Source organism: Eptatretus burgeri, chromosome 5 (genome assembly GCF_056783735.1).
Source record: "Eptatretus burgeri isolate ZD-2024b chromosome 5, Ebu_testis_v1, whole genome shotgun sequence".
In the NCBI taxonomy this organism is placed as follows: Eukaryota; Metazoa; Chordata; class Myxini; order Myxiniformes; family Myxinidae; genus Eptatretus; species Eptatretus burgeri.
Genome location: NC_140965.1, coordinates 1,339,494 through 1,364,663, shown reverse-complemented (window position 1 = coordinate 1,364,663; position 25,170 = coordinate 1,339,494). Strand labels below are relative to the sequence as shown.

Here is a 25,170-nt window from a genome sequence, read left to right as displayed (position 1 = left end):
ATGGTGGTTTGCGAATTTCGTCAACCACAACAATATGTTTAGATGCAATCTTAGCCGAAAGTAAGGAAATGCAAATGTGGCTAGACATTTCATTTTTTTTTCTCATTTTTTTTCTCATTTTTTTCTCATTTTTTTCTCATTTTTTTCTCATCTCATACATTTCTCATTTTTTTCCAGAATTTTCGGTCATCATCTTGGGGTCCACATCGGGATCAAATTTCAGGCACGCAGCTCCTGCGCATTTTTCAGAATTAGTGTTATTTTTCACTGTATAGTGATCAAAACTTGTATCTGGTGGTGAAATAATTCTGACATATCGATGTACTGCTCCTTTGGTGATGTTCCAGTGATATAGAGCCAATCAAATTTTCCGGGAAATTTGCCGGAGAAGCGGGAAACTGGTGATTTCCTCAGAAAAAACAACAACAAAATAGTAACAAATGCCTCGGTTCTGTCAAATTCACGGCTTTATTACACAGAATTGTGTGTATTAATATCAAAGTACTCATATAATATCATTAATGATCAAGTTTCAAGCGTTTCCGGAGATTCGGATTATCTTTCCTGTCATTCTCAGTGACTTGTTGCACATTCTGAAAGTGTTCTTCAGACCTGCCTGCAACGAGACAGTCCGTTCCGAGTATTATTAGACGTTCAGGTCAGGTCAGGTATGGGAGCATGTGCCAGAACAGCACGTCGCTGCGTCCACTTTCCGCCGGTACTCCAGGGGCCTCCGTCTGGCCATCCCCCAGGCAGATGCCAGGCCCATCCCCATCTCCTTGAGATGATGGTCAACCTGTTGCAACCATGAGGCACGTGGTCGACCCACTGGCCTCCTCCACTCATGAGACTCCCTCGCTGAGAGAATCTGGTGAGCAGGATCAGAGTCAGGAAAACGAGCCACATGTCCATACAGCCGCAACTGACGCTCACGGACTATGCAGGTAACAAATCTCATCCGAGTCTCTCTCAGCAACCGCTCGTTGGACACAAAATCCGACCAGCGATAGCCAAGAATTCTCCGAAGAGACCTGGTACCAAAGGAATTAAGTCTCCGTCTCAGATCCTTGGTCAGAGTCCAAGTCTCGCACCCATAGAGCAAGACTGGAAGTACCAAGGACCTGAAGACTCGGACTTTCGTCCTCCCGCACAGGTACCGGCAGCACCACACCCCATGTTCCAGTGAATCCATGACTCCCCAGGCCCGACCCAGACGTCTATTGACCTCTGACTCGCAGCCAGCAGAGACATGAATATCACTGCCAAGGTAAGTGAATCTCTCCACGAGCTCAACATCCTCACCACAAACAGACACAGACAGGACAGCAGCATCCAAGATGTCACCGAAAGCCTGGATCTTAGTTTTGACCCAAGAAACCCGTAATCCCAACAGCTCCGACTCCTCATTCAGCACCTCGAGGGCCCCCAAGAGGATGTCTAAAGTCTCCGCAAAGATGACTGCATCATCTGCAAAGTCAAGGTCCGAGATCTTGACATTCCCAAATGACGCACCGCAACTTGATCTCTCCGACATCCTCCCTAGAATCCAGTCCATACAAGTGCTGAAAAGTGTGGCGGCAAGTACACATCCCTGACGAACTCCAGTAACAACTGGAAATAAGTCAGAGGTGGTACCACCACACTTCACAGCACTCTCAGTACCAGAGTAGAGTTCAGACATCAGATCGATCAGTTTTGGTGGCACCCCACGAAGACCAAGAATCCTCCAGAGGACATCCCGATTCACTGAATCGAACGCTTTACAGAGATCAACACAGGCTGCAAGCAGCCCCTGCCGAAACTCTCGTCTGCGTTCGGTGAGGACACGAAGTGCAAGGATACGGTCAATCGTTGACCTCTTTGGTGTAAAGCCTGACTGCTCTGGACGCTGGTGCTCAAGCAGATGGTGGCGAACCCTATCGAGAATTATCCGAGCAAAGACCTTGCCCGGCACTGAGAGCAGCGTCACCCCTCGGTAGTTGTTGCAGTCTTGGCGATCACCCTTCCCTTTCCAGAGAGGGACAACAAGGCCCCTCTTCCAGTCAGTTGGGATGATGCCTGTGTTCCAGGCAGAGCACAAAACTGCATGCAACGACACGAGTGCAGCATTTCCACCAGCCTTGAGAAGTTCGGCATGGATGCCACAGATCCCTGGAGCTTTGCCCCGTTTCAACTGGTTCACCGCAGCCCGTGTTTCCACAAGCGTAGGTGGACCACAGTTGATTCGAGGGACGGCAACAGGGATTGTAACACCCTTGACGTCCAACTCGACAGTTGGGCGATCAGCCTGGTACAACCGCTCAAAGTAACCGGCCCAGCGGGCCTTCACTTCAGACTCCTCTGTCAAGAGCCTACCACTCTCTGCTCGAACTGTAGTGCTCCGAGGGATGGGCTTGGATGAACGTAATGCGCGAATTCCCCTGTAAGCGGAACGAGAATCACCTGTCCACAGGTGATGCTCTACCCCCTCACAGATTCCTCACACATAGGCCTCCTTGTCCACCCTCAGTGCACGTACAGTTTTATGCCTCAGCTCCCTGAACAGCTCAGCTCTGCCATTCAGCCTGGCCCTGCGACTCTGGTCAATGGTATCCAGTGTCCCTTGAGAGACAAAATTCTTCTTTGCCCTGCGGTGAGCTCCAAGGCATCCACCGGCAACATCAAGGACGGTGGTCTTGAAGGCGCTCCACAACTCTTCAGGACCCCCCAAAGCACCCAGACCCCCCAAGTGTCCACTCAGCCTGTTCGCAAACTCCTCAGCTACTCTCTCATCCCTGAGCTTGGCAACATCCAGCCTCGGCTGGGATGGTACCATTCTCCAGGATTTAAGGTGCAGCTTTAGAGTTGCGATAACAAGCCTGTGGTCAGTATTGAGGAACTGAGCACTCCGGTAGACCCTGCAGTTCTGGATCATCCTCCAACGACCGTCAATGAGGACATGGTCAATCTCCTTTGCCACACCGCCAGCGTTGGAATACCAAGTCCAGCAATGAGCTTGTGGGCGCTGAAACCATGAACCAGCAACCCTAAGTCCATGACTTCTTGCAAAGTCAAGGAACGTAGTGCTATTCTGGTTCATAGTTCCTGACCCATGGGGACCAACACACACCTCATAACCGTCCCTATCAGTTGCAGTCGATGCATTGAAATCCCCCAAGACTAGAAGTGTATCTCGTCTGGGGCACTGATCAACCACAGACTCGAGTGTGGCGTAGAATGCATCCTTCACGGTGAGATCACTCGCCTCAGTCGGAGCATAAACAGAGAGAGACCAGGGAAATGACACCTAAGGAGTGACGAATCCTTAATCTCATAATACGCTCGTTGACCGGTGTTACCTCAATTATCATTGGGGTCAGCTTATTGGACACAGCTACAGCAACTCCTTGGGTATGGTAACCATCAGAGCGACCAGACCAATAGTAGGTGTAACCACCCACCATTATCTCGCCGCAATCCGGTCTCCGAACCTCAGAGAGAGCTGCAATCCCGATGTCCAAACGCTTGAGCTCAGATGATAACAGAGACAGGTGATCATCCTCTCTTAAGGATAGGACATTCCAGGCACCCACCCGAAGGGACCGCCTCAGGTTAACCCAAGGAGACCGCCGTCTGGTGGACGACACCTCAGCACCACTCCGACACACTCTCCCGCAATCTGACCCAGGGATGTTACCCCGTGGTTTCCCTCCTATCAAAGATTGGGGGTCCCGAAGGCTTTGCCCCAATCCTGTCATCCGGTGAGCTGCCCTGCGAAGGGAAGCTGCACAGGAGGTACTCCCACGGAGTGGGTTTTCAGATTTTTTTGCGTTTTTGCGTTTTGCGGAATGAAGGGTTTTACGGTGGCCAGAGTGCAAATCCTGCCACCAACCTCCTAATAAGAAGTGACCCAACTGCAGGAGGACGTCCGCAGACACAGTTGGGCACTAGATATGGATGGCCGTTGGCTCACAAGGAGTTCCTCCGCCCTTTGACAGGTTTTGTTTTTAATCCTGCTGGGTGTCCATGTCCAAACACCCTCCTCACCAGAAAACCTGGTGGGGGAGACGGTTTAGTCGCTGACAACCCGACCATGGAACAGGTTAGTACAGGTTTACATGGTACCTGTAGCAGGTCACAGATCGAACCTGACCTGACACCGCCTTAGACTGACATTAGACGTTCAGCCCCATCATTAGTTACATTGAGTGCTTTGGTTTTAGATTTTGAATCCACAAAAGCTGGAAGTGTTGCCCACTCACTCACTTCATACATTAAGAATGAATCGTCCAGTTCAAATTCTCGGAACACAAACCAAGAATCAACCGAGACAAAGTCACATAGGCTAGATGTCAAGTGAATGTCCTTGGGGAAATGAGGCTTTCCGAAGTCTGTACCAAAGCGCCCAATAGGCAATCGTCCAAGTTCCTTTGTCCAAACTTTTACAGTCCAAACTGTCCAAATCGTCCAAACTTTACATTCATGATCTGCCACGTGTCAAATTCTCCGGGAAAACATAATTTCCGGGAAAAAATACCATTTTCCGGGAAGCTGTGCCAACAAATTACAAACCAACCATGTTACAAACATCATGAAAGGAGCAGTACATTGATATGTCAGAATTATTTCACCACCAGACACAAGTTTTGATAACTATACAGTGAAAAATAACACTAATTCTGAAAAATGCGCAGGAGCTGCGTGCCTGAACTTTGACCCGATGTGGACCCCAAGATGATGACTGAAAATTCTGGAAAAAAATGAGAAATGTATTTTCATGTATTCAAACACATCTATCTGATCGCCGTTATGTTTTTCAAACCCTCGCAAAAAAGAGGGCGTTTGATGCACCCTTATGTATGTATGTATGTATGTATGTATGTATGTATGTATGTATGTATGTATGTATATATATATATATATATATATATATATATATATATATATATATATATATATATACATATACATATACGATGTGTGTTCAAAAAGTATCCAACCCTAATTTTTCGTACGTAAACAAATGAAGCTAGGGAGGCGTGGTTAGGTGCACGTATGTAGGCAATCCTAATTCGTATGCGTGAATATTTTCCTGCCTGCAGAAGCTGTCAGTCGCCGACAGACCGCCGATGAGTGAGGAAGTGTAAGTGAGCGCCATCGGATTTTCGTTTTTGACAAAATGACGGAAAACTTGAACAACGCGACTGCATCAAATTTTGTGTAAAGCTTGGCGATCCCCAAGTGGAAACGATCCGCAAGATTCAACAGGCCTTCGGAAACGAAGCAATGGGCACCACACAGATAAAAGAGTGGTACAACCGCTTCAAAGATGGTCGCACATCAGTGGAAAGTGAAGCACGTTCTGGTCGGCCCTCAACATCTCGAAATGAGATAGTCATTTACCAAGTGAGGACCCTGCTGATGCAGGATCGTCGAATCACGATCAGAGAACTTGCAGACGAGGCAGGCATTAGCATTCGATACGTTCATTCCATTGTGACTGAGGATTTGGGCTGAAGGAGAATCTCAGCGAAGTTCGTGCCAAAGCTTCTAATGATCGAACAGAAGCAACTCCGTTTGGAGATCGCACAGGATATGCTGGAGACTGTGAACAGTGATCCCAACTTATTCAACACAGTGATCACTGGCGATGAGACCACAGTGATCCATCATTTTATCAAAAACGAAAAATCCGACGGCGCTCACTTACACTTCCTCACTCATCGGCGGTTTGTCTGCGACTGACAGCTTCTGCAGGTGGGAAAATATTCACGCGTACGGATTAGGATCGCCTACATACGTGCACCAAACCACGCCTCCCTAGCTTCATTTGTTTATGCACGAAAAATGAAGGTTGGATACTTTTTGAACACACCTTGTGTGTGTGTGTATATATATATATATATATATATATATATATATATATATATATATATATATATATATATATATATATATATATATATATATATATATGTTTATATGTCCATCTTCCTCTTCTTTCGGCTGCTCCCGTTAGGGGTCGCCACAGCGGATCAACCGTTAGGATCCGCATAGTGATTTGGCACAGGTTTTACGCCGGATGCCCTTCCTGACGCAACCCTGGTCACCTCTTACGACACAGGGATATGGTACACCTATTATAACCGGGGCATACACCGGGCCCAGTACACTGGTACTCACTTTGCCGACCTCGGAAGGACGACAGGCTGAGTCAACCTCCTGGTGTGCATTAATTCAAGTTGCCAACGGGGCTTGAACTCAGGACCTTTTGGATCCCAAACCGCTACCCTAACACCAGGTATTTATACAGCATATAGAAATATATGTATATATATATATATATATATATATATATATATATATATATATATATATGTATATATATATATATATATATATATATATATATGTATGAATCTATATGCATTATATCGGCGAGACTGTGGAGCTCGTTATGTTGCTCAAAGAAACTTTCACTCAGGTCACCCATTAAATGTGCACTGTTTGCTCGTCATTAGGAACGCCCTTTGTGGTAGCCCAGAATGCTCCAACCTAAGCAAATGACCTCCTGCAGAGTTAATGGCATCAACCCGTATGTCGGCCGGTGCCCCTGAGTGGCCTAATTTGTCGGGGCGGCCCGCGGGATACGTCGCACCGCGTCCCCTTTTACGCGTCCCGTTGGGGGCCGCGGCTCCGCAGCGACGGACGCTGATCACTGACCACATCTGAAACAAATAAGGAGCCTGTCATCGTTTAGCCGGCAGCGGCCACAGTCACGCCGTGTTTGCCTAGCACCCCGCTCTCCGACGGCCATTTGCCCCAAGGCGCGAGTATCAGCGGCAGACATCTGCAGTGCGCATTCCTGCCCCCCCCAACGGGGGCTTGTGAGGATGAAGGCAGTGGAGTGAGGGGTTTGGGGGAGGGGGAAGGGGGTTCCCCTTGCTCTTCAGCCCCGGGTGCCAAGTATGCAGGGGGCACGGTCGGTCTTCCCTAGCTCGTGGCTAGGAAACGTGAAAGACACCGGGGGCGGACCCCACGTTGGGCACAAATCAATAGAGATCAGATTGAGATAGAGGTCCAGATGGTTCAGCGCGAAAAATGATCAAAGGCTTGTTCGAGGGTTAGTTTGGAGAAATAACGCATTTAAACGGTAAAATATCGTATATCTTGCTCAGGAAATTGAAATGTACTTTTAAATGTGAAAGTGTCGCATTTTCCTTCCAAAGGAGGCCTCCGGTCTTGGTGTGGGACACGAGCGACATGGAATGGTTATTTTGATTTGTGAGTTCATTATATGTCAGTTTCTGGTCCCTTAAGTTAAGGGCCCGGGTTTGTCCATGTCCTCGGATTCACGTCGAATCTGAAACTCTGCTGCAAATGGAGAATGGTCTTCAAATGTTCAAGTCATAACTTGTGCGCTGCTTTGAGTAGGTGCGCGGTCTTCGACACATGCTATCTCATTCAGGACCCCAATGGTTTACCAGTTCAAACGGCCAGACTTTGCATGTGCATCGAGTTAACGCCGTAAAAACAATCTACATAACAAGCAATGCATGTTGGCGTGAAGATCCCTCTTGGCACTGCCAACCATTCAGCCCGTCGGCTCCGAGTGTGTATGATGGACGACCGTTCTCGGTACGCTCAGCGCTTCGTCCAGCCGCAGTTTATGAACAGGCCATTGTGACATCGCCTGAAACCGATTAACCGCCGCGGCCAAAATGTTGACACCGAACAATAATGGTCGTTTCTCAATCGTGGGGTCCGTGCGTGTCAGCAAGAGGAGCATTTGCGTGTTTTGTGCCGCTCATAGCCCCCCCCCCCGCACGTCACGGTCTCCCCGTAGACCTTTGGCGTGTTATATCCCGCTCATAGCCCCCCCCCGCACGTCACGGTCTCCCCGTAGACCATTGGCGTGTTATATCCCGCTCATAGCCCCCCCTCCGTGTGTCACGGTCTCTCCATGGACCATTGGCCTGTCATGTTCCGTTCATAGCCGCCCCCCTCCCTCCCCGGCACGTCACGGTCTCTCTGTGGACCAGTCATCGCGTACCTGAACCTCTGCATGTCACGTCCCACTGATAGACCCCATGGTGTCGTTATGGTCTGCCTGCAGAACAGCCGAATGGCCGAAGTTAATATAAACCCGGGGCCGGAGGTCGTTAAGGGAGAGACGAAGAGGTGAGGTTTTTAGTTCAGACGAGTTCAGGGTTGATGAAAGTTTAAAATTAAGATTCCATTCGCGCAACACTTTAACACGTTTGTCAGAATAGATAAAGTACGTATTTCATGGACTATAATGTATTTTAAATAAAATAAAATGATTGTGACACCCCGACTGCTGCTTCTGACAATGGTCCTTATAGCTACAGACCCAGATGAAAACCAGATTAGTTGATGTGATGATTAGAGTCTCTGCCCTGAGTTAAGGGGGCGGGGGGTGGGGTGGGGGGTTCGTTGGCGTAATGATTAGAGTCTCTGCTCGGAGTCTATTATGGGGGGGGGGTTCGTTGGTATAATGATCAGAGTCTCTGATCCGAGTCTCGGGGGGGTTCGTTGGTGTAATGATCACAGTCTCTGCCCTGAGTCTTGTGGGTGGGGGGTTCGTTGGTGTAATGATCAGAGTCTCTGCCCTGAGTCTTGGGGGTGTGGGTTCGTCGGCGTAATGATTAGTGTCTCTTTTGGGGGGCGGTTCGTTGGTGTAATGATCAGAGTCTCTGCCCTGAGTCTTGGGGGTGGGGGATTCGTTGTTGTAATGATCAGAGTCTCTGCCCTGAGTCTTGGGGGTGGGGGGTTCGTTGGCGTAATGATTAGAGTCTCTTCCCCTAGTCTAGGGGGGGGGTCGTTGGCGTAATGATTAGAGTCTCTGATCCGAGTCTATTATGGGGGGATTCGTTGTTGTAATGATCAGAGTCTCTGCCCTGAGTCTAGGGGGGGGGGGATTCGTTGGCGTAATGATTAGAGTCTCTGCTCGGAGTCTATTATGGGGGGGGGGGGTTCGTTGGTGTAATGATTAGAGTCTCTGCTTTGAGTCTGTGGGTGGGGGAGGGATTCGTTGATGTAATGATTTGAGTGACTGCTCTGTGTCTAGGGGGGTTGGTGGTTTGAATCCTGGCTGTGTGTTGCTTCTTTGCTTGACGCTCAGCATTTAAAAAGGATGGAGCATGGATAAATAACTCGAGATTGACAACCATTGCACAGATTTGATGGGCGTATTGGCCTCATCCTGCAATGAGGTTCCTTGTAAGGCAACTCATTATTATCATTATTAGTATTATGATTAAAGACCATTTGGTAGTCAAGACGCTGCACTCCATAGTCTTGAATTGAACAGCTATATCTGTTGGTGATGCTTTCAGGTTAGAATTTGGATCTTCCCAACTATACCAGTTTTGGGGATCGGTGTGCATGATGACAAAATGACAACCAAACTGAGAAGAGTTAAAGAGTAAGCCTGCACCATCGTGTACCGTTTCCTAGACCATCGTGTACCGTTTCCTGCACCATCGTGTACCGATCTACATGTTTAGAAGATATAATATGTATCTGCGGTATTCTTGTGAAGACCTTGTAAGTGCAGGCCGAAATGCACCTTCCAGTTTGTCTCGGTAGCAATAATATAAGTGGTGATGTCGTCATCGCAGGGATGACTGTGTACTCCAAATAAAGACCAATTACTGCACCGTAGTTCCAAGAAGGAAGCCAGACAAAACAATAACAATACACACAGGCACGCACGCACGCATATATAATGTACTGGTAAGTACTTACAAAATCTATTTTATTCTAAGTTATAACCTTAACTTATAAGCAATTAACTGATTTCCAAGCTGCCCAGATCATCAGCTGGGCACCGTGATTAATCAAGGTTTCGATCCTTTCAGCCCAGAACCTCTCTAAACAGCGGATCCACAACCCTGGTCGCAGGTCCACATTAGTACATTACTCAACATCAATGGACCTACAACCTCAAAGTTGTGTCCAGACAGTCAGTCAACACAGCAATACAATATCCTTCTTCAAACTTATACATTTATCACTTATATTGAAAGAATTACTACATATGAATAAAGTTAATCACACACCACTTTACATGATACCATATTAAGCGATAAACACTTTAACTTGTAGACATGTCCATTACACCGAACCTTCATCTAACCATAGACTCAAACTGTCATTAACAACGGATTTTAACATGCTACACTGCGTATCCCAGCAACCACCAATAAATTATTTGAATGCTTATTTATTATATATATTTTACAAATAATATTTATTTATTATATTTTTATGGAAATACCTCCATTATTTATTTAATGATATATATATACATCATTATTTAATGATGTGTGTGTGTGTATATATATATATATATATATATATATATATATATATATATATATGTTTAAGCAATAATAATTATTAAAGAATTTCCATCACTAAAATGATTAATTATTATCATATTAAATGCAATGCAATAGGATCATGTTTTCATGAAAACCAACCAAACTTAAATAAAAGGTGACGATGGAGTCGAAAGACATTCTCACAAGACCTGATCAAACAATTAGCCAAATATCCTTTGTTTAACATGATGGAGAAACCCTTCTCAGCACGTTCCACAAAATCATCCTTTACTGAACAAATTCTTGTAAATCTAAGTTGCTGAGATGAAAAGACATTGTGATCCATTTTAATTGATGCATTTCTACCTGGAAAGATGTACAAGACTACAGGGAAAATGAATTATCATCAACTTTATGGATATACACTTGTATTAAAACCATTCTGTCCAACTCTAACCAACACATCCAGATATGCAGCAACTGTACAATCATTACCACTACTGTTTACAGACTATTTGGACCAATTCGTGAGTACGTCTATTAAGTACGTAGTCAACTTAGTTTGTTAAAGTATCACCTGCAATGTTTGTTTTCAGCAAAGAAGTTGAACTCCATTTCAATGGGTAAACATGAGCGAATAATGTAATAATTGTTTATGAAACCAATTTTGTCCGATTTAGAGTTATCACCAAGATTTTAACCCTTAACCAGATATTCACAAATAAGAAGAACTTATCATTGTGATCGTAATCCGAAAAGACCTCCAGATTCACATTATGCCTTTTGGTGATACATCGACAATGTTATCATCATCCTCACCATTAGTCATCCTGCCATTGCTCATAGTCACATTACCGTTAGATAGATACTGGAGGAGGACAACCACTCAAGGATGGTCTGCAAGTTCAACCGATACTCCAATGATGATACTATTACTGGCACTACCCTAAGATACTTAACTACATAAAGTTCAATAGGGTGAGGCTTGACCCCTTCAATTTCCAACTTAACCCTTGGAAAGGCTAGCTCTTAATTACCTTGACCTGCTCGCCCTGAAAGCTCCCGTGACTGGGTCACTGCGCCCAGCATTGGCTCACCATGTGGATCCAGCGACTCCCTGAGGCCTCTCTCTCCTGCACACTCACCCGAATGGCGACCTTATGGACCCTCTCGATGGCATATCACGACATAAAGTGGATGGGCAACAGCTTAGACTCCCAACATAAGGGCTCTCTCCTGCACACTCACCCGTTGGGTGACCTTATAGACCCGAGTCACTAACACATCAGTCGGCAAAGATGGGCAGCAGCTGGGACGGGTTACAAAAGAACACATATGATCATTCGAGACCTTCGATACTTGTATGATGGTGGAATTTCAATGACACCTGTGGTAGTTATCACAAGGACGAGTCGAGTGAATCTTCTGGAAAATTTGGCTCATTTGGGCAGAGGGAAGAGTATATGCAACCCTATACACTGCACACACAACAAATACAAACTTTGCCAGCAATTTGTCACAGTCCTTCCTTCGAAGTACTTCAAAATTGAATAAAGGTGGTGTGAGATGCTACGGTCAAAGTTATGAGATTTTAAATCTGAATTAGCTTTTCCAATTGTTATTGCATCGTTTTCTTAGCGTGTTGGAGTGCTCGAAGAGCAGTGTGACAGACACTCTGTGAAGTGAGTCGCTCTTTATTTACCCAAGTTGGAGAGACGATTCCTCCAATTGGATGTCCATTGACAAAATTTGAGACCACTTCACAATGCCTCATTTGTTGATCAGGATGCAGGTCTCGCATGTGCTCCATGGGTACACGACACCTGCATCCTGATCGTTGTAAAAACCTGGGAACATGTTCCTGAAATCTGGTAACGCATTATTTAAGCCTGGTGACACATTGCTTAAACCAGGTGATGCGCTAATTCAACCAGGTGATGCGTTACTTAAACCAGGTGACGCGTTGCTGAAGCCTAGTGACGAGTTGTTTAAACCAGTTGACGTGTTGCTGAAGCCAGGTGATGCATTGCTGAAGCCTGGTGACACGTTGTTTAAACGAGGTGACGCATTGCTGAAGTCTGGTGATGCATTGCTTAAACCAAGTGATATGTTGCTTAAGCCCTGAGAAGCGTTGCTTAAACACAGTGACATGTTGCTTAAACCCAGTGACGCGCTGCTTAAACTCAGTGATGTGTTTCTTTAATCCTCATAACGTGTTTGCTTAAACCTCATAACGTGTTTGCTTAAAGCTGAGAGAACTTTCTACCAGGTAACACATTGCTGAAACTTGGGACTTGGGAGCATTTTGTTTAAACCTGGGCACACGTTGCTGAAAGAAGGTAACACATTGCTTCTTCCATTGGGGGGGGGGGAGGGGTCGTTTCTACCCAGAAAATTTTGTGTGAATTGGACAAGTTATTGCTGAGAAGGAAAGTGTTAAAAAAAATAATAGAGCAAAAAAGGTAGAACAATAATAATAATAAATAATAATAATGAAAATTAAAACTGCAAGCAGTGATGCCAGGGTCCCTGACACCCAACTTTGGTCGTGGCAGCCAAGCCATGTGACCTATGATGTCATCGATAACATGTATTCCTCAGCGGTTATCATATGTGCCAAGTTTCACATCAATCGGTTGAATGCGTTTGAAGAAGAAGATTTTTCAAGGTGTTCACCTTAAATCCAAGATGGCCACCAAACTACATGACTTATGATGTCATCGTTTTCACTATTTGTGCAGCGATGGGGTTAGATAATACTTGCGAAGTTTCGCTTCAATCGGATAACCAGTTCCAGAGAAAACATTATTTAATATTTTCCTTCAATCCAATATGGCCACCGAACCAAGTGTCATCGATTACTCTTTACCACCCTCGTATCCCCACATCATGGGAACATGTGTGTGAAGTTTCCCGTAAATCTGTCCAGCCATTTGGGCGAAGATTTTTGAAGGTTTTGGGGGTAAATCCAAGATGGCTGTCATACCGTGTGACCGATGAGATCCGAGTTATCAAACTTTATTCAGCAGAAGGTCGATCCTTTGTGTGCAGTTTCACTTTGATCTCCAAAGTGGTTCTGGAGAAGAAGTTTTTATTTAAAAAAAACAAAAACAATATGGCTGCCAAATCACGTGATGGATGATATCAAACAAAATTTTTTGTGTTCACATCTTTCCCTGGATGAGCCTCAGAAATTTTCATCCTGATGGGATGCAGCGTTCTACCTGTCGAATTTTCACCAGGATACCACTTCACCGATGACGTCACAGTTAATACCACTTCTTGTGGAGATCTTGACAATGAGCCACATTTCAATTTTTTCCAGTGAGTGGTTTAGGAGATAGAGGTCCAAAGTTTTTTTCCCTTTTTCCAACATGGTTGCCATCCCACGTGACATATGACGTCATAATTATCATTAAAATATTCTGCATGAGCATTCGCACTGATCATTAAAAATTTGCGTTAATCGGACGAGTCATTCCTGAGAAAATGCAGCTGAAGTAAAAAAACAGGGCAAAAAAATGGGACGAATAATAATAATAATAATAAATAATAATTAACAGATCAGAAACAATGGGGAACCACAGCAATATGGTACATAATTATGTTACCCTCATAATAATAATAAAAACCAAACCGATTTTAAAAGGTATCCCAGCATGGAAGCTGTGGGACCCCAAATTATTTGAACAAAATTATTAATTTATCTTCTCCATATTCTCATAATAAAGCTTTGTTGAAAATCTGATAACAAAAGCTCAAATGGTAAAAAAAAAAAGTTATGGCCCAGAAAGACACACAGCTAGACAGACAGGCAGACACACATGATTGCAAAACACTGTCTTCTGCTGAGTGGGGGACGGGATAACAATGACAACACTGTAATTACCGTCACCAGAGGAGAAGGTATTGCATTTTGGTGGGTCTGTCTGTCTGTCTGTCTGTCTGTCTGTCTGTCTGTCTGTCTGTCTGTAGAGAATGTGAGTATATGTATTAATTACATGAGACCCTTTAAAACCCTAATGAAATGGAACACCAAGTACTCCATTGGAGTCATGAGGAGCAACCCAAACAAACCTGGAGAGGATTCACATTTCAGCTGCTACTCCTCTATCATCAAACCCATCCAGGCACAGCCAAGTGAGCCTTATTCAAAAAATCAAAATCAAAATAAAAAAGTACCCAGATCAAAAAATTAAATAATTCTGGCTGCCAGACCGTGTGTCCGATTAGGTTGAAATTTAAAATGAATATTCCCCATCTCTAGTTGATCATAATTGTGAAGTTTCACTTCGATTGATGAAGCGGTTCAAGAGAAATATATATATATATTTTAAGATTTTTCCTCAATCCAATATGGCTGTCAAACCATGTGAAATTAATTATCCATGAATACCCTTGTATCCCCAAGGCTTGGGGAACATTTGTGTGATGTTTCCCCTCAATCTGTCCAGCCATATGGGGAAGATTTTTATCGGCTTTCGGATAAATCCGATATGGCTGCCAAACTAGGTGACCTATGATGTCATGTGTGTGAACGTTTTGTTCCTCGTGCATGGGTGGTCATACGTGAAGTTTTGTCTTGATCTGTTCAGCCGTTTCACAGAGGATTTTAAAGGTTTCATATATATATATATATATATATATATATATATATATATATATATATATATATATATATATATATATATATATATATATATATATAAAAACAATGTGGCTGCCGAATCACGTGACGATGACGTCATGAATTTTATTTACTGTGGACCATTTTATCTCGAGATGACCCTCAAAAATTTTCCAATACGGCTGCCACACCACGTGACCTATGACGTCATAATTATCATTGAAACATTCTGCATGAGTAGCCACACCAATGGTGAAAATTTAGTCTTAATCCGACTCGCCGTTGCAGAGAAAACAAAAAAGTTCTGTGCGACCAAACAAACAAACAAGAAGAAGACGTCGTGCAGAGCACGATACTTGCAAAATACATCAAACAAATTTAACCTCAACAACAATGGGTGGTTGAATTCAATGACGAAATATGCAAATCCTCTTCAAATTTCAAGTGAATCGGATGAAGTTTGACAATTTTAGTATTTCGGCCTATGTTGACCTTTTGGCCTATGTGGACCGACAAAATAATTGGTGGTTGAATTCAGTGACCTGAAATATTAATCCTCTTCAAACTTCAAGTCAATCGGATGAAAATTGAGGATTTTAGAAATGTCACCATAGTTGTTGACTTTTGGCCTATGTTGACCTTTTGACCTCAAAAACAAGAGGCTTCTTTCTTATGACAAACTCAACCATGTGGTGAAGTTTCGTGAAGATCAGTTTAAAATTGTGACCTGCAGGTGACAAACAGACAGACAGAATAACAAAATCGACGAACAAATATACTTGAAAAAAATCTTCGTTTTTGCAAGTAACAAACACACAAACGGAAGCGATCAACATACTTGTCAAAATAAATAAAAAAAAATTGCCAAGTAACAAACTGACCCAAATGCAATACCCTCTCCGAGAGTAAAGATGACGGGAAGAACCCGGAAAGATAGCTTTCAGTAGTTAATGAGATATGTGGCGCTTATGTACTTGATTGATTTTAGATATGCTCTACATATATACAAGATAGACTCAGTTTATTGACCGTAGTGTTTGTGTCGAAACATCCTCATTCCTGTTAGCCTATTTTTTTAATGTTCTTACCTTTGTGAATCTGTATAAATGTTCTTCTTTAGCGTTTCTCTTGGCCAGCAGCAAGTTTTGGTGGGAGCCGCCGGCATGATGGTCGAAACTATCAGTTTCAGGATTGCAAAGTTAAGGGCCATGAGTTTCCTCACCCCCAAACGGGGATAGTGAACAATGGTGAATGAGAGGGCACAGGCGTAATGAGTCATTGATGATGCACAGATCTGAGGCATTAAGGGTGGAGCAACCGCGGAAGCGTAGGAAATACCCGGAATCAGCAGAGTAGAAGCCACGTTCCGCGCCCCTCCAATCTTGGATAGAGCCACACCATGCTGGAGTCATAGCCATGCCCTTTCCTCAACCGCAGCACACGGGACATGCCTGAGAGGCAAGACCTTCACCTATCCTGCAGAGTCCTGCCAGACAGCACAGGGTATTTTCTTGTTATGTGAATCCGTATGTTGCTCTATCGTGGTGTACTTGATCAGACCCTAAGGCATAGGTAATTAATGCTCCCGTTGATCGTTGGTACCATGTGCACATATGATTGGAAGTGGGTAAGTGGTTGCATCATTTATTTGTTCTGTTGTATTGCTTCCTGTAATTCCTCCGCCTGACTATTACTATTTTATGAAGTACAGTACTAGCAAATACAACCCATCGCTTAGCTGATGGGAATATTACGGAAGGGGAGAAAGGGGGGGCGAGAGAGATGATGGAGGAGAGGGAGGGGTGAGATTGAGGAGGGAGGGAGGAGAGATAGAGAGGAGAGAGAAGGGAGGGAGGGAGAGAGAGGAGGGAGGGGGAGAAAGGAGGCAAGAGCAAAGAGGATGGGGGAGATAGGAATGGGGGGGCGAGCAAGGAAGGGCAAGGTGGGAAGATTGAGGCCTCACCAACAGCTCAGTGGATGCAAGTGAGGATGGGGGAGAGAGAGGAGGGGTAAGGGGGTGGGGAGGGGGTGGGGGTGACGGGAGGAGTTCGTAACTTGCGTTTGGCAGTCGTACTTGTGGTGAAAAGGGGGGGGGGTAGGGGGTAGTATAGGATTGAATGAAATGGGGTACATTAAAACAGCACGTTAATACAGCATGCAGATACCGCCCAGAGATGTCCATGGGGAGTGGAGAGGGGAGGATGTTTGGGAGGAGGGGAGGGAGAAGGTAAGGCAGGCGGTTTGAGGGGAGTGGGAGGGAAGAAGATAAAACACACCCAAACAGCAACATTTTCCTTTTATAACCATGGTTTCTATATAAAACCAGATGGGAGCATTTAAAACCCATGCAATCGATATGCCAAAGGCCTGCCTGTCTGCGTGCATGCTCGTACATGCAGCAACCTTTACACACCTCTGGTCAGCTCACTCTGAATCCGAGTTGTACATGCTACACTTTGGGAAAGCCATTTTAAATTCAAAACTAAACCATCAGTCTTTACCAGAGGGGGAGTAGTGGGCTTCAGAGGGAGAGTGGGAGATTCTGGGATAGACATGGTTGGGAGAGAGTGACAAAGGTCCTTCAATGCGGATGTTTTACAATCAATCACCAAACGTGCCCTTTTATTATTTATGTTGCTGGATCACGTGAAATATTTGCATTTCCTGTGAACGAGGTTGCATGTCAAAATGGAAAGAACGAAAGTGGACAACGAGTGTGTCAAGAGTGTATGGGAAATGAACCTGGGGTTTCAGCATCAGGAGCCAAAAAACACAGGAAAACCAAGTAGGTGAAAGTGTGAACAATAATAAATAATAAATAAACATTTTCTCCCTCCAATAATTTAAATAATTTTATTCTTCATGTTGGTGTTATTGTTGTGTATTTATTGTAAATTCCTCCGGCTAGAGAATGAACACAGAATCGTCTGTCGGTGAAGAAAGCAGCCCCTTCCATGGTGGTGTGTTAATGGGCCAATTTGAACAGCCTTAACCGCCGGCGGCAAATTAAACCAAGTGGACCATCAAGTGCTTCCGAGCTGGCAATGATGTGTCGTCGGGAACCGTGTTGGCCGGCGAGTTGAGGGCGCCATTAGATGTGGGTACCGGGCAACAAGCGACATGGGTGGCAGAACAGCCGATTCCTCTGGACATGGACAAGTGGAAACGTGTGGACCACTGTGTTGGAGTTTCCTTTCAAAGTTCGTGTGAAACCATCGACAGATTGTTGAATACATTTTAGGCCTTCAACGTTACTGAAGCAAGAGAGAAGGGTCACCACGATAATAAACTCACCGAGAGGGAAACGATAGAGGAGAACAAGGGTAAACGAAGAGGTTGGGATGGAGAGGTGTCTCTTGTCTTGCAGGTTTGCCACATGCAATGTGGTGCAAACTTGTGGCCTTACAAGCACAACCACCCACATTGACGTGTTACATTGATCCACTAACAATCTCAATTTAGTTTCACGATCGACATCACAGAGTGATGTCGAACGCCCAGGGGGTTAGCAACAAAAATCGGAAACAAGAAAATGATTCAGTCCCCTTCTGGGTGTTTCAGCTTATCATCCACATCCTCCACCACTTCCAGTCACTTCCCAGCTCAATCTACCTAAGCCCTGTCCTCACACACAGAGACAAATCTTGATGACAATCTACAAAAGATGAGACTGTGAAGAGGATGTGGAACAGCAGACATAAAGAAAATTGCCTTAGCAGTTAACAGCAGAGACTACTACTACTTGTTCTACCACCCCCCAATGATCCACACCTTCTTGAGGTGTTCATCAGGTGGAACGATTCTGGACCAACTCTTTCATTAACTGATTGGCCAGTTGTGACGTTCAACTGAAGGTGACAGGAAACGGTAATTTTGTTCAGGGTGCTGCTGTAACTCGCCTCCTCTTTGCGAAAGATATATCATGTGATATTTAACGTGCACCAATGATGAGTGCTGGCAGAACACCCCCACGTACTGTGGGTCCTTTGGCTGAAATGCCCCTCTTAGGGGCATCGCCTTGAATGCGAAACACCAGAGTGACAGTTCATAGCTGGGTCGAGATTCGAACCCAGAATAGACAGCTCAAAAGGTGAGTACACAACATCCCAACTCATGGATAGGTTTGCAAGGCATTTAACAAGAAATGAGACTGAAATAGGGGGAAATGGAAGCATGAAGCTGAGGGATTAAAGGAAATGTGAGCTATGTGCATAAGTTTTAAAAACATCCAAAAATAGGAGAAGAGCAATCCCGAATGAAAAGAGACTTCACCAAAGACCACGGCATCGAAGGGAACGTGCTGATGACAGAATGTATAAAAGGTAATGAAATGTGGAAGCGATCATGCTCTGTCCTTATAATCTCAATTTGCAGTGAGAAATGCCCAACTACTTCGAATGTACCTTCATTCCTGTGTGGCCGTGTTTTTACCACATTTCAAATACATTTCTTGAGCAATATGCTCGTACGCTCACAGAAACTACCTGCCTGTTATAAGGAACTCCATAACATGCACATTAATTACCCCTGGGTGGCCAATCCTTAGAAGTCACAACAGTCACCTCATGAGATGCTCTGCTCAGCACAGGCCAAAGAGAAAAATGTCTTGTCGAGTGCTTCTCCATGTTATACATCGTTTGGCTTTTGGTCTTGCATCAACATGTTTGCTTGACTGATGGAAGTGTCTTGTGCAAGACTTGGTATCACTTCTGAGTACACAAGATATTGGCCTCTCATAAGCCAAGATCAAGTGTACCAAAATTCTGGTGATGACCTGATACCTTATGTGGAAGTACATGTGTGTGGCCTTTGATGAACTTGTCGGATTTTCTTTTTCACCTCCTTGAAATAAAGTTTTGACAGCACACATTGATGCAAAATTTTGAAAACCCATGTGACCATTGAAGTGCCCTTTTTATTTATGGTGGTCTGTGGTACCAGTCTGTGAACATCTCTCCCTGCCAAGATGGTCGATTCAAGCGACATTGTACAATAAATATTCCTGGTGTTAGCTTAATGGTTAGGATGGTGGGCTTAGGATCCGAGGATCCTGAGTTCAAATCCCACTTGGCTGTTGAATTAATATCAGGTGGGGTTGACTCCACCCATCATCCTTCCGAGGTCGGCAAAATGAGTGCCAGCTTGCTGGTATCCTGTGTTGGAGTGGTGACCTCTCCAGGATTGTGTCCAATAGCCAAGTAGTCTGTTCAGGCAGCACCAACGCTCTGCACAGGGTATGGTCCAATCGCTGGATGGATGGATGGACACACGAAATCTATCTATTCCAATAAAAAGGTGTGAGTGTGTGCGAGTCTCCTACATAACTCCAAAACCATAAAAGCTAGCAGCCTGAAACTTTTCATATGTACTAAGGGAACTCCAAGGAAGTGCAACACTGAAATTGTGGGGAAAAAGGCGTTTCCTGGGTAACCTTGTTGGGGTCTGAAGCTGCCATGATTTGTGGCCTGCTCAACCATGCCTTGACTTGAAACAGGCCTCAAACATTTCTTAACGATAAAGTTGTTGTTTTCACATTCCTCACTCACATTACCAAATGCCTGTTCATAATCATTACAAATTGCTGCGCACATCACTTTTGTAAATGCTATAGTTTTCAAATTAGGAGCTTGGAGGTGATTTCATGCATTATATGATGCAATTTTCTTCGATTGACTCTCACGGACAAATTAAAGTGCATCATCAAAATATTATTTCGGTTTTTTGGGATCAGATATCATCCGGACTAAATAATTGTTGAAATCTATTGTGCAATCTGATAATTTCAAGAAATAACGAGTCTTATAACTAAGCCGATGCACCGATTTACTTTAAGCAAGCAAGGCTATGTTCGCTCCTCCAAAAAAAAAAACAAGAAAAGGTGAAATTTCCAAAGCACTAAATTTGTCTTTTCCTGCTGTTTGGAGAATTATATTGAGTGAACCAAAGATTTAAGAACGTGCCAAAATTAATCAGCTTCATTGAGCAACATGATTTAATGCATTCATTGCTATACCTCGTGCCCTGTCCCCCAGAGGGACTGCCAATCCACAGCATCTGCTAGATCTGTGTCCATATTTATGGAGGTTTCACAAGGTGTTCTGAAGGGAATCAAAGCAAATCTGGTGAAAAACAGATGTTTTAAAATAAAGTTATAACATTTGCACAGACCGCGAAGCAATGCACCACATGACACGTGCACAGACGAGCAGGCAACATGGTGAATTATCTACAATGTATATTTCACGGGTGATTGAACTTTGCAATGTCTCCAGGGTTTTTCTGCATTAAACAGCAACTCTTTTGTGGATAAGGTCATTATTTGAATGAATTCATTCTATTTCTTTAACTGCTGCGTGTGCAGTGAAGCCTGGCTTTAAAGTTAAAGGGATCCGAAAGGGTGTGCAGCCACAGCCTGGCCACCTGTTCCAAATCAACCATTTAATTGGAGTGCCTGCTTGAGTGCGTAACCCACTTGCCGAGTGTCCTATAGTCAATGGCAGTACCGCACTATGCCATTCTGAGCGAATCATTCCCTCACTGCGAGTGGTTCGTGCTCCGTCATCCTGGGCGGGTGGTTCGTGCTATGTCATCCTGGGCGGGTGGTTCGTGCTAAGTCATCCTGGGCGGGTGGTTTGTGCTACGTCATCCTGGGCGGGAGGATCGTGCTCAGTCATCCTGGGCGGGAGGTATATGCTAAATCATCCTGGGTGGGTGGTACGTGCTCTGTTATCCTGGGCAGGTGGTTCATGCTATGTCATCCTGGGTGGGTGATTCGTGCTCCCTCATCCTGGGCGCGTGGCTCATGCTCCATCATCCTGGGCAGGTGGTTCGTGCTCTGGAATCTGGGGCAGGTGGTTTGTGCTCCGTCATTCTGGGCATCAGGGTGGCGTTTGTCTCTGGACGCGTCGGGGTGGCTTTTGTCTCCGGACGGGTTGGTGAATGTCGCCAGATGCGTCGGGGTGACGCTCGTCTCCAGACGCATTGAGACGGTGCTTGTCTCCGGACGCATTGGGGTGGCGTTTGTCTCCGGACGCGTTCGGGCAGTGTTCGTCTCAGGATGTGTCAGGGGTGGCGTTTGTCTCCGGATGTATTGGGGTGGCATTTGTCTTAGGAGGCGTCGGAGCAGCGTTTGTCTCTGGACGCATCGGGGGGGGGGGCATTTGTCTCCAGATGTGTCGGGGTGGGTGGGGCATTTGTCTCCGGACATGTCGGGGCGGTGTTTATCTCCAGATTTGTCGGTGAGAGGGGGGGTGTTTGTCTCCGGATGCGTCGGAAGGGGGGGGGGGGGTGGTCTCTGGATGTGTCGGGGCGGCTTTTGTCTCCAGACGTGTCGGGGCGGCTTTTGTCTTCAGATGCATTGGGGTGGCGTTTGTCTCCGGATACGTTGAGGTGGCGTTTGTCTGCGGATAGCAAATGTAACACCACTATTTAGTAAAGGATCCAGAGAAGAATTGGGAAACTATAGACCTGTTGATTTGACTTCAGTTGTGGGGTAGGTGTTGGAGACATTAATTAGGGACCAGATGAGGAACCATTTAAATAAATACAAACTAATTAAAGGTAGTCAGCATGGGTTTACCAAAGGTAGTTCCTGTCTGACAAAACTTTTAGAGTTCAACATAGTATATCGAGACTTTAAGAAGGCATTTGATAAGGTACCACATCCGACGTTGTTAGTAAAGGTGAGGACTTGTGGAGTGGCTGGTCAGGTAGCTCATTGGATTGCAAAGTGGCTTAGTTGTCAGAAGCAAAGAGTGGCTGTGAGTGGGAGGATGTCTTGCTGGGAGGATGTAAGTGGCGGGGTACCTCAGGGATCAGAATTCGGACCATTACTATTCATAATTTACATCAATTATTTGGAGAATGGGGTGAAGAGTAAGCTTTCCAAAGTTGCAGATGACACAAAGCTTGGAGGTAAGGTCGATAGCAGAGGGGGTGGTGATCAGATTCAGGAAAGTGTTGATGCTTGTTTAGCTTGGGAAAAAGATTGGCAGATTTAATTTAACCTGAGCAAGTGTAAGGTGTTGTGGATGGGAAAGAACAATGAAAATAGAGATTACATGATGTAAGGGGTAATTTTGGAGTGTGTCACACAGGAGGAGGATCTGGGGGTGGTAATAGATATGGGAGGTAAGCAGGTAGCAGAGTGCAAGGAAGCTGTAGGTAAAGCAAATAGGGGTTTAGGTTATATTCCGAGGGGAATCAATTATAAAGCAAAAGAGGTGGTGTTAACATTGTACAGGAATTTAGTGAGGGCCATATCTAGAATATTGTATGCAGTTCTTGTCACCACAATCCCGAAAGGACAGATGCCATAGAGAGGGTTCAGCGCAGGGCTACTGGATTGATTTTCGGCCAAGCTAGACTCAGCTATGAGGAGCGGCTGAAGGAGACGTTTAAGATAATGAAAGGCAGAGATAAAATAAGTGCAGATTAAATATTCAGCAGAGTAGACAGTGACAGGACCAGGGGCCATAGCCTGAGAGTAAAGAAGAGGAGAGGTAAGACAGTAGTAAAGCAGGGGACTTTCACTCAAAGAGTACTTAATGCATGGAATGGCCTCCCTGGAAAGGTAGTGACAGAAACAGTTGATAAGTTTAAATTAGAATTCGATAGGTACCTGGAAGTTCTGGAGATAAGAGGGGAATGGGGATGTTGGCAGGACTTTTAGGTAGCCTGAGCTTTGATGGGTGATTGTGTGCATATGTATGGAGTGTTGGAGGGGGTCTCATCAAGGGGTGTTGTGTGGTTGATGTTGTGTTTTATTATTTTTTTTACCCGAGACCATCTATGCCCATGCCTCCTACCCTGGAAATAAAAAATAAAAATTAAAAAGAATACAAAAACACTTCAAAAAAAAAAAAGAAGACATTTTGCATTTTTCTTATTTTCATCTTGTGTTGAAAAATTGATGCAGTGTCGATGTGACGCAGGTATGATAGGCTGAAGAGCCTCCAACTGTGTCTAATTTCCTTGTGTTTCATCTGGAAAGCCATGACCTTGGCTCTGAAGTCATGAGAACTGATGACTGTGCAGTGGGAAGCTGTCCTTGCTGATGCTCTGCACTCCATTCGTTCACTACTCACCACATCCATGAATGCCACTCCACATGACCGATTATTGAGCTACCAGCACTGAATTACCAGTGGAAATTCTAAACCCACCTGGTTGGCTTTCCTTGGTGCCATGTTCATGAAAAGATCAGAACACCAGACAAAGTATGACCTCTTGGTGGATGAAGTGGAACTCAAACACGAACTCGGAATATGCTCACGTCAGATTTCCTGATGGCAGCGAGATCACCATTTCAAGGTGACATTTGGCACCTCGTGGGGACAGACACCATACCTCTGGAACAACAGCACACTGCAGGGCCCCACACTGGCGAGGTAACACCGAATGGTTCTCCGACAGCAGAAAATACCGAAATCCCTGCTGATGGATCTTCAGCTGAGGACAGTTGTGCAAATGAACCCTAGTCATCAGCAACACAGCCACCATGAGGTGGCCACGATTTGAGCGCATCAGATGCTCTTCTGAACATCTTGGAAAACATTTGGTTGAATTTTAAAGGCAGGGCGAATGTGATGAAATTCAATGTGAATACTAAAGATTCATTGTTAATGTACTGTTTGCTATCTTATCAGGATTATTTATGTTTATGCTCATTGTTTCAGATATCACTTTGATTGAGTGAATTAAAGCATTATAGATGTCTGCTTGTTTCAATCCTACAACAATACTTATTGCGTCCCCCTCAGATGAACTGTTCAGATCGCAGCCTTGACTTGCTCGGCCTCCAAGTAAGCGGCAATGATCTTTAGTTAACAAAGCTGCTTGCATGAGACTTTACGCATGAATGATGAATCCCATTGCCGATCCGATTATATGTGGAATGTGTATGGATTTTTTTTTTTGACATATCTTTTATATGGTTTCAAGTGTGATGTGCGATATTGCGACCGACACGCTTGTGACCCAATTGTGACCTTTATTTGAGGTATAAATATATTCCTAAGGTTCGTTAGCATTTTTGATACTCACCAGAGGGAAATTTAGAAAATAATTTGACGTACTTCTGCATGGAGACTGTATCGTCTAACAGTCGCTGGTCCACACTCCTATTGGAAGATAACCAGTTATCCAGTTCTGTTAAGTCGTGGGTGATTTCTAGTGCTATTCATGATCAGATGTCTCCAAACATCCCCATCCTGC

General features: G+C 44.7%; 1 protein-coding gene and 1 long non-coding RNA gene across 3 annotated transcripts in view; one reads left to right on the top strand and one right to left on the bottom strand.

Annotated features, from left to right (window-relative positions):
• Nucleotides 1–6,100: 6,100 nt before the first annotated feature.
• LOC147025690 (uncharacterized) overlaps nt 6,101–25,170 on the top strand; it is a 55,639-nt gene continuing 36,569 nt past the window's right edge. The window contains exon 1 of one of the 2 annotated variants that reach the window (XR_015057976.1): nt 6,101–6,280. This is a non-coding gene — a long non-coding RNA (uncharacterized LOC147025690). Of the gene's footprint in view, nt 6,281–7,887; nt 8,161–25,170 lie in introns of those variants that run through there. The other variant, XR_015057975.1, reaches the window with a different exon arrangement.
• LOC147025692 (uncharacterized) overlaps nt 24,226–25,170 on the bottom strand; it is a gene marked incomplete at its 5' end in the record, with an annotated part of 16,379 nt that continues 15,434 nt past the window's right edge. The window contains one exon of the mRNA XM_085880316.1: nt 24,226–24,405. Within this exon, the coding sequence (XP_085736442.1) occupies nt 24,226–24,405 (180 nt within the window). The remainder of the gene's footprint in view (nt 24,406–25,170) is intronic.